The following is a 13,657-nucleotide window of genomic DNA, read 5'->3' as shown; positions in this document are numbered from 1 at the left end:
AATGCTGAAAGTACATGCCATTGTTCAGTAGGGGAGATTTTTGGAGCTCAATTGTTGTGCAAAATATGTAGTTAACATGATCATTAGTATAGCACAAATGCACAATTTGCTTTTCAGAATCTGATGTTTACAGTATTTTGGTTTCCTTGAGTTGAACTTCTTACACAAATGGTCCAAAATATTCATCACAATGATAAACTACATAAATGCGATAGAATATACTTTTCTCCTTGGATTCATAAATGTGGTACAGTTATGGTTGCTATACATTTTTTCTGTAGGGGAAAAAAAGATAGCAATCTTTCTAACTTGGTGTGACAGATAACAGTACTCAAAAGAAACTGAATCCTCTGGCTAACTAATAAACTTCCAGTGAGAACAGTAAATAAGTAAGCTTAATACTTTTGGATGAAAATAACTGTTGAAAAGGAGAAAAAATGGCAAAGGCTATCTTTCAGATTTTCTATGCTCTTATAAATAAGTTGATACCACATAACCAGCAATCTTGATTATCTGTTCTTTGGTAATATAAATTAGCAATAATATCAGCATTTAATCCTCTGAGGTGCCATCTTTTCTGCATAGACTTCTGCTTCGTGAAAGCAGAATATGCATACAGATTTCTGGGTGATGTTATAAGTAAAGTGTTGAGTAAGGAAGCAACACAAAAAAACAACAACGTGGCTTTGCATAGATTCTTGAATTATGATAATCAGTAATCCTGGAGTTGTATTTAGGTTCAGGATTTCCTAGATACATGTTATATAGTGGGAAAATTTAAGTGAGGATTGCTGCTACAGAAAAATTAGCAGTTTAAAGTAAGAGCACAAGAACTCAAACTAATATTTTTATCAGTACCATTCTAAGATACTAACAGTGCAGAAAGTGCAGAAAACCAATATCAAAGACAAACATTCATTCAGTTGACTGTGCTTTCTGGTTGCACTGAGACAGAGCAGAACTAAGTATGTTGGCACAGAGCAACAGAACTCAGCACATCTTTTAAACCACAGTCTGATGGCATGCAATGGCATTTGTTGCTTTCTAAATAAAAACTTCAGCTTGAAATATAAGCTTGTTCTTCTTGTTACTTGGAAAATAAATTATGAGCTGTTATTGACACAGGCAGATATACCGATAACATTGATATATGGCATATCTCAAATCATGTGGTAGCGAAATACACAAATTATTGGCAAAATTATTTACTTATTCCTTACAACAAAGAAATATCCCACCAAAGTCATTACACACAAAAAAGATGTATTTTTATATCAAAATGATATAAAAAATACAGACTGATAATCCTTATTTCAGATCTGTACAACTTCTCATATGAATTATTTCAAAATAATTCAAAAAATGCTGGATTTTGCCCAACCACAAGGACAAGTTGGTTTCAGGAGTGGAATTAGCACCATAGATTATATACAAGCAGTTTAGCAAACTGTCAAATTTTGTAATGAATATCAGATACCACTTTGCCTTGCCTTCACTGATTCTAAAAAGGTCTTTGTTAAGTTGAGTGCTATATTACAGGTAGTCCTCAACTTACAACCATTTGTTCAGCAACCGTTCGAAGATACAAAAGCATTGAAAAAAGTGACTTACAACCAATGCCCGAAGTTACAGCTTGTTGCAGTGCCCCCACGGTCATGTGATCAAAATTTGGGTGCTTGGCAGCCCACCCGCCCTTACAACCACAAGGGTGCTTCAACTCCCCCCACCTGCTTATCTCCCCCATCTATGCCCTCTTGGCCCCCTGTTGCCCAGCTGACCTTCACTGTCTTCTTGCTCTAAAAAGCCCCTTTACAATAAGGCCCTTTGCAAAAAGCTCCTGGGCAGAGCTGGGCTTTTGGTTCCTTTTTTTTTTTTTGGCAGCATGAAGCAAAAGCCCAGCCGAGCCCCACCCAGGAGCTTTTTGCAAAGGGGTGTTTTGGAGCAAGAAGACAGTGAAGGTGAGCTGGGGCGGTGGAGTGCAGGGTGGCAGGAGTCTCAGAATGCAGGGTGGTGAGGGTGACTGCAGCTGGGACTGAGCTGGAGCAGCTGTGGTTTCCCAGGGCATGGCAAGCAGCCCCAGAGCTGTGCAGTTATGGGGCTGCTTGCCACTCTGCAAGACAGGGTATAGGGGAGTCAGGAGTGCAGAGATGGGGAGGAATAGGCATCTGGAGGCAGTCCCTTATCTTACTGAAGCTCAGGGCCAGGAGGGACCAAGCCCGTAATGGCTTGGATTGGGGCGGGTACTTGCTTAATGACCCAAAATTCTCAGTTAATGATGGCAACCAGGACTGCCAGTATTATGGTTGCTAAGCGATGTGGTCAGGTGAAATCTCGCTTTATGACTGCATCACTTAATAACAAAAATTCCAGTCCCAGTTGTGGCTGTAAGTCAAGGACTACCTGTAGAAGGTTACAGAGACATCAACAACTACCATCCAGGTGAAGACTGTCACCCTCAATATATAAAAAAGAGTTTGACAAGGTGATCCAATTTTACCAAAACTATTTTCAACAAGTCTAGAAGAGATATTCCAATGATTGTACTAGCCTGAATAGAAATAAAGCTCAGTGGTAAATGCATTATTCTTTTCTCCAACTACACTGAAAACCTTAAAAAAGCAATAATAGAATTAAATGACAGCAGCAACTCATCAGACATGAAAATGAACCTGAAGATGATACAAGTTATGTTCAACAACTACTCCCAACTACTTCCAACTTTTGCCAATAAAAATTGAAAATCATGAGAAGATCAATAACTACATCTACATCAAAAGATCACCATGGAGGGCGATATCATTAAAAAAAAAATTGAAACTAGGTTGAAGAGCATTTGGGCAATCTCATGCTGTATTCAACAGCAAATGCTTAACATAACATGCTGTGACAAGAACACAGGTATAACGATCCACCAACAGACAAGAGTATGTAACCTAATGAATTGGGTAGTCTCATGGAAATGGCAAATGGGCTAGCCATATTGCATGATCTTCCAGTGCCTCCATTGTGCTAGACTCTGTGCTTCCAGACTGGGACTGCAGAGCCACATCCATGTCCACAGATGAAATGCACAACAGTGTGTCTTCTTCAAACCCAAAGGACCACCATATATATATAATTGCACGATGAACAGATAAACACTGGACAACAACAGTCCTTGACTGGATACTGAGTGACATTAAGAAAATCCGTGGAACTCAATTCAAAGGTGTTGTAGACAGTATAGAGGATGGCCTTGATGAATAAAGGGAAGATGTTACCAAGGCAACAATCAGATAAACAAGATCTGAGCCCATACCAAGAGAGAGATTTATGAAAACGCTTCAAACAGTGCCCCCACCCCCAATTCACATGAAGATAAAAGAGGGAGGAGGGAAATACATTAAGACTTGCAAGATTCTGTTACTATAGCTGTTCTAATAAAGTGATTTTAGGCCCACACAGTGTCTGTTTATTAGTCTGATCTATTTTATAGGACTGACAGGTGTTAACTAGAAACAAATTGTAGTGCACTGAAGCAGCTGTAAAGCAATTGAAAAGGGCTTCATCCTGCAGTGGATTAACCTGGGCTGTTCCCGGTACCGACAGGCAGAAAAGCGTGATACTTATAAATTCACAGATAGAACGTCTGCACAATGTATAGTTCACTTTCTAGTCAGTTAGAATGTTCAGCTATAACCAGAAACTGAATACTGAACTTCATCATTGATATTGGGCCCATTCTAATTGTGTGCTGCACATAACAAATCTTCACACAAAGATAGGGATTTCCTATATAATCTACTGAAAGAGATTTACTCAGTAAGAACAGAGTCAAGCTATCAAGAGGTTTGAATTAGTGAATGCTACACTACAATTCCAACATTCCTGTCACTGATCATGCTGAAGGGGACTGATGGAAATTGGAATCCAACAGACCTGTAAGCTTCCCCACCCTGCATTAACATTTCAGCCAATTTTAGTTATTTTGTTATTTTCATAATCAAAATCTATCTCAGTCTAAAATTTTGTGGAACCAGAAAGTGAATAGATAATTAAAATGGAATTAATTAATCTGCTTCCATGTGATGTTTTAAATTGACTTTAGGCATGTCTCAAGGTTCTACAAGTGGCAATGGAACCTTTTCTTTTTTGACAGCTCATTCCTATGAAGTTTATAAATAGCTTTATATAAATGGTTTGCTGCATGATATGGTGGATGTTATTCAAGAATCATACTCAAAACCATCTTGCGTAAACAAAACTTATGTATATAGATTTGTACCCATTCCTACTTCAACTTAGGTTTCTCTAAGTTTCATATTTTAGATTACTATGGTTTATTAAATCATGAATGATTATTACTACTAATGAACAGTTTATTTCGTTACATTTAGATTGAGGTACACACCAACAATACTTTTTTTCTCCCTCTCTTTTTAATGTTTAATTCAGCTCAACCTCTTGCTTTCAGAATTAGAACTTTAAAACTTTAAGGAATTATAGCTGAGAAGCAGAGGACCAGATTCTACTATATTCAGTTGCTATGTTAGAAATAAACAGAAATCCCTATTCGTAATGTAATGTTTTAATAAATATATTTTATATCCTGTCTGGTTATTCTATAAATTGGAAAATATCAGACTTGATGCCACTGGGTCATAGCATTAATTCTGATCATTTAAGGATTTTAGGTTTGTTCTGACTCCTTTGCTAATCTCTGTATAAGAATTTACAGGATGGTTTTCCATCATTTGGAGGCAAATAAAAGAAGATCTAGAGAGACAGTCCAGAATTCTTTTAGGTATTTGGGGTAAATAAATGTGATTAAGATGAATTTAAATCCAAGGTTGATTTATACTTTTTCAGTCATATTATTTTAAACAAGTTTACAGGTTACTAAATAAATATCTCTGGGAAGGCCATGCTGTCAGATTCTTCTTCCACAAATTACAAGTTCTTGAGAAACTTCAATTTAACACATTAACAATTAACAAGTATCAATTTCTACACATTCAGGGTTATCAGTGAGCATTAATTCTAGTTGGTTGGTAGAACTGTAAACATTCAATATACATCCAATATTAATAAAAATGGACCAAACTCCAAAAAACTATGTAATTAAATGTTTGCACAAGATGGTTCTGAACATACTTCTTGAACAATATCCACCATACCATATAGCAAACTATGTAAAGCTATTTTGTAAAACAGCATGAGAATGAGCTGTTAAAAACTTTCATTGGCACTGTTAGAGCCTTGAGACACACTTGAAGAATCCATTTAAAATACCACACTGAAGCAGATTAGTTAATTCCATTTTAATTACATAATCACATTGTTGTTTCACAAAACATTAGACTGAAATAGACATTGACTATTGAAATAACCACTAACACTGGCTTAAAATTCAGCTCTTCTTTTGACTTATTTGACTCTACAGAAATCCTAGCAAGTACTGTAATCCCTATTTATGTATTTTTAATACCTACATGTAATGCTGCAAGATATGAAAGACAGTGAGTTGCAAAATATAAATTTAGCCCATTTAGACTGAAAAAATTACCTTATATTTTGAGACAATAGCAGTTAAAAATAGCATGTACATCCAGTTGTGGGATGAACACAGTCTCTGCAATGTTATTTATTTTGGATCAACTCTAAATTCTGTGGAATCTCTTTTTAAAACTTTCACAGACTTAAAAAACATTTGTAACTTTTGGCATTTTTTTCAAGCATTTTATTATTGTCTTTTGATCCAGCTGCTATTGCTGCTCTTAAAGAGGAGGAATAATCCTTTTTTGCAGGAAGTTGACAAATTTGATATTGTTTTTTATATAACCTCTGGAATAATGAGCTTGAATGCAGATTCTGGCAAAGTGATAGAATGTTGCTTTAAATAATGTGAAATCAGTTTTCTATGATCTTAAAATGAAGTTAACCCAACAGAAAGTTATTTTCTGTATACTGGACAGAGAATAGGCAACAAAAACTATGGCTTTGTGTGTGTGTGTGTGTGTGTGTGTGTGTGAGTGAGTGAGCGAGCGAATGAATGAATGAATGAATGAATGAATGAATGAATGAAGAGGGCAATATTCTGGCTGTTGACATAGGGTTTTGTGATTGTTTTAGTTTGTAGGTAAGATACAGCACATTTTTTCCATCTCCCTTTGGTATTACTCATGGTAAAGGATTTGTATGGACCTTATTTGCCTCCCTGAATAAAGGGAAATAAGATTTCCATATTTACTCAGCTCAAACACATACATACACTATAAAAATTAATAAAGAACACTGGCAAAATGAGTTTCCAGAAAGAATCCTGACTACTGAATCTTAAGACTACCTCCGTTTTTATTTGGTACCTCTCAACGTTTTAAGTAAGTGTTGATTTCACTACATTAATATCTTCCATAAGAAACATCCCCACCCTACTACTAGTAATAGTACTGAATTCTATTATATGACTACACATCTCATGGAGCCAGCTGAACTTTTAAAAGGAAAAAAAATAAACCTAAAGTAAATACATCCAAACTCTCCCCCAAATCATGTCACTCTTAGACAAACAATGTATCAATCAGACACATTTATGACTTTTAAAATACTATTTCCTTTGAACTTAAAACGTGAACCTGTTTTCTTAAGGATCCCATTTTCTAATCTGATATCAACCACATACTCAATGGCATCCTCATAATAATATCAGCAGCACTTACTCATCATACTTGATATGATAAATAATATCTTCATCAGTGTCCATATAATCTGAATAAGATGTGGAAGGTGTATTGTCCAAATTATTTGTATTTTCTCTAGAATGATCTTGGCTCAAGTTTCCATTAGTCCTTTTGTAATTATTGCCACTCTTTCCTTGAGCTTTTCCATTTTTATGTCCTTTTGTTGCTCGAGTTACATTTTCTATATGAGCTTCGAACCAGGATCCAATAGTGACATCTCGGGCATCCACCAATTCATTTATCTAAAAATAAATTTGACATTTAGTGAATGTTATGCTGAAAAAACAAACAACTGATGTGATGATGTTGAGTTTCTATGCTAACTGCATTCAAACTTATACTAATTTAACTCTAGTTTGGCATTTTCTACCTTTACACTCTTATACTAACTATATCCAAAGTTGTAAAAACAGACTTCATAAAAATAGGATATTCCCTTATTCTGTCCTATTTCAAGGCCCAAATCTGCTCTGGGGAATCCCCTAGGCATTTGAAGCAGATCTGGAAATGTGCAGGAAATGTGTGGGGATAAAGAAATGCCAGTGGATGCCATTCTAGCAGCAAACTTATACCATTGGGTATAAACCTGAATGTTATACATTTTTTCAGAATTTGTTTTTAAAACAAAAGTTGCACAGAAACCATTTACTTAATGAAAACAAGAGTTACTGGGTTATATAATACTCTTCCTTCACAATATTATTCTTTATCACCAATGTTTTCATGTACCTACAACAGTTAGTATTTGTTGTCTCTATTTTAACTGGATGTTTCTAATTATTTACTGTTTTCCTAATATTCATATTTTCTGAATAATTGTTTCCTTCATCATACAGTACTTAAATAACTGAATCAAGAAAACTGTTTTTCCCGCTTACTTATATACCATACTTTAATGCAAGTTACACTTACATTTTTTGCATACAATCTAAAAATTTAAGACGTATTATTAGTCCTGCTAAAGTATATTCTTTTAAACAATAAATGAAGCTACTCACTTGTTGCCTGGTATCTCAATGCACACCTTTAGGAAGGACTTCAGTAAAAGTAGACATTACATATTCCTGTTACTCACAATTAAGTTAATTTGCCATTTGAAAATTATATTTTCCTTAAATAAGCCCTTAATGTAAAACAGCTTGGAGAATTTGGGTTATAATTGGAAAAAAATAGCAAATAAATTTTGATCAATCCTTGTGTTATTACTGGTAATGTACAAAACAACCTCATTCCTCCACAGCCAAGCTGTGCACCCAAAATCATTAACTCAGCCATTACCATTGCACCTGCCCTTAACAACAAACTCCCATCATATAGTGAACTTTCACTACTTTTTAAAATTCTATCTCCTACATTTTGTTGAAAAAGATGCATTTAATATCTTTTTAAAATATGCCCTTAAACCTATCCTAATTAAAGTCACATTACAGGTAACAATGTCATGCAAGCAGATTGCCTTTAAGTTTAATCAAATTAAACTTCCTCATCTTTCTCCTTACCCCAATATGCCCAACCTCTGCAGCAGATCTAGGAAGGGTACAGACACAGAAAGAAATTGACTCTTAACAATATCTGTCCCACTGACAGATAAACACAATTGTACACACTTCTATGTTTATATAGATACCCAATGACACCGACAGACAGCATATTAAAAAAAAAGATGAAATAGTTTAAAATATAGCATCATAAAACAACAATCTGGAGCACAAGGTTCCAAGATAAATTTTCAGGGAGAATGAAAGCAATCAACTAACGAATATTCACTATTTATGTGTGCTTAAAATCTATCTGAACATAATAAGTCTATTCTCACAATTAGCTGAAAACAGAATACAGACCAAACATAATAAAATCTATTTCATACAAAGCCTTACAATTTAATATTTTTCCTAAATCTTTCCAGGGGCTAAAATTGTTTGCTCTTTTTATTTACAAGAATTCAAGGGGAGGTAGGTCAAAGACAGTTTTTCCTCTGTTGTAGCCCCCATGCTTGCCCCTAAAGATATTCCTAGCATCTTCCCTATTAACTTTATGTAAGGTGATTAAGAATGTGTAATTCCAACAGGCATTCATGGTTTAGATCAGGTCTGCACAAATTATTGAGGGGAAAGGGCCACATTGATAAATTTAAAAATCCTTGTGGGTTTTGGAGTGCTGATCAGCTGTTCTGTAGCTAATGGAACCGCTAGAGCTGGTGGCAGCAGTGAGGCTTGGAGGTGCTCAGCAGCATGTCTTTTGGGACAGTGGCTATAAATTTACTACTTTTTAAAAAATGCTGGTGAGCCACATATATCTCATGGACTGTATGCTGTGCAGGCCTGGTTTACATGGTTGGAGTCTGATTGGGTGACTGTCTATATCCGTCAAGCCCCACATAGCTGGCAAACCCCATGTAGCTGTGGACTGAGAACTATAATGATTTCAGAAAGACATCTTTAATGCTAGCCATGGTAAAAACATAATCTTGGAAATTCCCAGGGAGATGTATAGTGCACAAATTAAGTCAGAGTCTCTTTGAAATAACTCCTTCATAGGGCCCCCAGATCTGGGCTGTGTTGCTTCTTCTCAAATAAACTGTGTTCTTCCTCCCCCACCCACCACCTTCCCACATTCATTCACAGTATTAACAGTGGGATTTTAATAGTGTTTTAAACGTTGCCTTTTATATTTATTGTAAATACCAAAAGATGTGTTGCAACTTGAAGTTAGAAAATCACTGAAAAGCAATCACAGAACTGTATTAGGTACTAGGCCAAAATTTCAGTCTCTGCACTTACACACAGATACAACAGCCATTTCTTTTTATGTGCACACAGTCTTATTCACATATCTACATCCATACTTTCCAGGAGGAAAAAGAAAAGTTCCCTTTCCTTCTCAGTGAAATGGGCTTAAAATCACTGTACCTCTGCTGCCAACAGCAAAAAAACAAAACAAAACAAAAAAACAAGAATTTAGTGATTTAGGTAAGACAGAAAGAAAAGCCATAGGGACTTGGCATTCCCCTCAGAAAAAAAGTATTAAATCACTCTATTTCATCTATTGTAACAAGAACATAGTGATTGTAACTGTCTTTGTGGGGCGAAAGGGGGAAGTGATGCAAATAGTCCCCTGTAGATTAACTAAACAGTTAACTGGGGTTATGGGAAGTGATAGTCACAAGGCCTGGAGTAGCAGGCCACTTACATCGGTTCCAGGTTCACATTTTTTAAAAGGTGAACTCAGACAAGGTCTGCCAAGCGCTGCCACCTTCTGAGACTATGCCCCCATATACTATCTCAAATAGATAGAATTTTCCCTCGAAACAAGCATGGAAACAGGATGAGACAGTTTCATATATACAGTACTGTGCAAAAGTTTTAGACAGGTGTGAAAAAATGTTGTAAAATAAGAATGCTTTCAAAAATATATATTGTAATTTTTTATGTTTATCAATTTACAAAATGCAAAGTGAGCAAACAGAAGAAAAATCTAAATCAAATCAGTATTTGGTGTGACTACCCTTTGGCTTCAATTCTTACACTTGCACACTTTGTACACTTGCACAAAGTCAGAGATCTTGTAGGATTAGAGTCAGGTGTATGATTAACCAATTATACCAAGCAGGTGCTAATGATCATCAATTTCATATGTAGGTTGAAACACAGTCATTAACTGAAACAGAAACAGCTGTGTAGGTATCAGGTTAAGTCCAAGAAACTTCATGAGACAGTACTGGAACAGCTCAGTTACTTTATTAGCTCACACCTGCTAGACAGAATCTCGCCAGACTAACTCTAAACTCCCCAAGCCAGCAACTAAACACTATGAATTCCTTAGGGTGGTGCCAGTCTCATCCTCTTCACTTTCCCATGCTCAAGCTGTGGGCTAAGGAGATGCTTCTGTCCTTGAACCTTCTCATCCCAATCCATCACAGTAGGAGGCTTAAAACTGGGTGAGGAACAGCCAAACTCTGCTACTAAGGTGAGGTTGTGGAAGACAGTTTCATGTCACAGGTCATCACCATGGCAGGACTGAGCACAGCAACAAGACACAAGGTAGTGATACTGCATCAGCAAGGTCTCTCCCAGGCAAAAATTTCAAAGCAGACTGGGGTTTCAAGATCTGCTGTTCAAGCTCTTTTGAAGCAGCACAGAAAAATGGGCAATGTTGAGGACCTTAGATGCAGTGGTCAATCAAGGAAACAATGCAGCAGATGGAAGACACATCATGTTTACTTCCCTTCGACATTGGAAGATGTCCAGCAGTGCCATCAGCACAGAACTGGTGAAAACCAGTGGGACCTAAGTACACCCATCTACTGTCTAAGAAGTCTGGCCAGAAGGTCTTCATGGAAGAATTGCAGCCAAAAAGCCATACCTCCGACGTGGAAACAAGGCTAAGTGACTCAACTATGCACAAAAGCATAGGAACTGGGGTGCAGAAAAATGGCAGCAGGTGCTCTGGACTGATGAGTCAAAATTTGAAAGATTTGGCTGTAGCAGGAGACAGCTTGTTTGCCAAGGGCTGGAGAGCAGTACAATCATGAGTGTCTGCAGGCAACAGTAAGAATGGTGGAGGTTCCTTGCACATTTGAGGCTGCATTTCTGCAAATGGAGTTGGAGATTTGGTCAGGATTAATGGTGTCCTCAATGCTGAGAAATACAGGCAGATACTTATCCATCATGCCATACCATCAGGGAGGCGTGTGATTAGCCCCAAATTTATTCTGCAGCAGGACATTGACTCCAAACATACAGCCAATGTCATTAAGAACTATCTTCAGCGTAAAGAAGAACAAGGAGTCCTGGAAGTGATGGTTTGGCCCCCACAGAGCCCTGATCTCAACATCATGGAGTCTGTCTGGGATTACATGAAGAAACAGAAGGATTTGAGGCAGCCTACATCCAGAGGAGATCTGTGGTTAGTTCTCCAAGATGTTTGAAACAACCTACCTGCCGAGTTCCTTCAAAAACTGTGTGCAAGCGTACCTAGAAGAATTTATGCTTTTGAAGGCAAAGGGTGGTCATGCCAAATGTTGATTTGATTTGGGTTTTTCTTCTGTTCGCTCACTTTGCATTTTGTAAACAAACAATTTCAATATATATTTTTGAAAGCATTCTTACTTTACAGCATTTTTTCCCACCTGCCTAAAACTTTTGCACAGTACTGTATTTGATGACTATACTTACTAGAAAGACACTTTTGGAACCTTAAATGGGAAATTCAGGATTTGACAATGGAGAAATCCCAGGGATGGAAAGTCTCACGCATTTGTATACACACCCACATATACACACACAGAGTTCTCTGCTACTTCATATCTGTAAATTTTCATTTCACAAAGCTGTTCTTCATTAAAAAATATTAGTGGTTGCATATATTTATATGTAATAAAAACTTAAGTCTCTCAAATTTCCAAATAACCTCCAATCTAGATGTTACTAGATACCGCTGTTCCAAAAATTGGATTATTTTAATCTCTTTGGACTATAAAATAAGCATTAACAGTCAAGATAGCCTCAGAATTTGACCAATCATTACATTTGCAATTGTTAAAGCATTTTCTCCCAGGCTTAGCTAGTTTAGAGTATTTTCCTTTCCCCCTGCACCATGAGGCCAGCCTTGTTTACACAAATTTAAAAGAACTTTCTTATAACGTAGAGGCATTTATAATCTCAAACAAATTATTGTAGAGGGGGTGGGGGAGGAAAATGGACTAAATGATCTTGAATTTTTCTTTCTCAGTAAATAAGATCTAGTACAATTATAAAGCAATAATTATAATTAAGGACCAATATTCCCACTACCCAAACTAAATGTTACATTTCTAAAGGCAAACAGAATTCTATACATTTATAATGAAAGTAGGCACATAACATCCATTTTTATGATTCAATACTACAGTGAAAATCACTTTCAGTACTGATGAGGTTTATTTACTATTTAAAGGCAAAATAAGATCTGATAGTCCTCTGTCTGAGGAAAGAGGTATGAGGCAGCAAGCTGATGAAAGGAAGGAATGGATAAAAAAAATCATACATGATAGAAGGACAAGTGTACAACTGAAATGATGGGAACAGCAGGCTATAAAACCAATAGATTCCAAAGGACAACAGATTCCAAAGGACAACCACACAAGTGTGGAAGGATGAATTTATATAGATTCCAATACATCCAGACAAATAGTAGGAGCTGAATTTATATATGAACTTGAACCTTACAAAAATACTGGGCAGCATGTAGTTAAATACCTGTACTGTTTTATAATTTAGAGCGATCTGCCCTCTTGTTCCACCCATACTATATGCATGTCTATTTTGTTCTTCTGAACCTGGATGCCACTGTGTCCGTTTGCTTTACCAAATTATACAGAGAGATAGAGGATTATAAATTATACAAATTATACAAATTTATACAGAGAGATAGAGGAATAAGCAGAACAGAGGATGACCTGGATGAAACTGTCTTAAGGACTGAATCTGGTCATAATCTATTCACTGGATCACTAGATTATAAGCCTCACAGAAGGAAACAACACTTTTCTAGCATAAGCAGAATGAGAGTTATGACCATACGTCAGTTACTGACTGAACTTAGGAGCATAGGTAAATGGCTTCTAAGAACTGAAGTATTAACATGCTTGAATTCCAGCTGCAGCAGTACGTAGTTCAGTATCAGCAAATTTCTATGGTAACTGAATATTAAACAAGGCATGTAAAAAGGCTTTTACATTTTCAGCCACATCAAGCAACACATGGGCTCACATGGAATACAGCTTGTAAAAGCTTGTCAGAAAATAGAATGTAAATACCTGAATCTGAGCAAAAATAGTAAAACCTATTATTTAAAAAAAAATTGCAGTCACAATAAAGAAAACCAAATTAGTTTTTTGCATTTCACATAAGCTTTCAGTAGTATAATAAAAGAAGAAAATTCTCAATGTTGTATTCTCA

At 36.4% G+C, this 13,657-nt stretch overlaps 1 protein-coding gene across 1 annotated transcript in view; it reads right to left on the bottom strand.

The window, feature by feature from the left end:
• Positions 1–13,657, bottom strand: part of UHRF2 (ubiquitin like with PHD and ring finger domains 2) — a 77,296-nt gene that overhangs the window by 45,525 nt on the left and 18,114 nt on the right. The window contains exon 3 of the mRNA XM_088130216.1: positions 6,699–6,961. Within this exon, the coding sequence (XP_087986342.1) occupies positions 6,699–6,961 (263 nt within the window). The remainder of the gene's footprint in view (positions 1–6,698; positions 6,962–13,657) is intronic.

This window comes from Python bivittatus, unplaced genomic scaffold (assembly GCF_059951505.1).
Source record: "Python bivittatus isolate LINGU-HERP-01145 unplaced genomic scaffold, Pbiv_v1 ctg000850_np1212, whole genome shotgun sequence".
In the NCBI taxonomy this organism is placed as follows: Eukaryota; Metazoa; Chordata; class Lepidosauria; order Squamata; family Pythonidae; genus Python; species Python bivittatus.
This window is presented reverse-complemented; position numbering and strand designations above follow the sequence as displayed.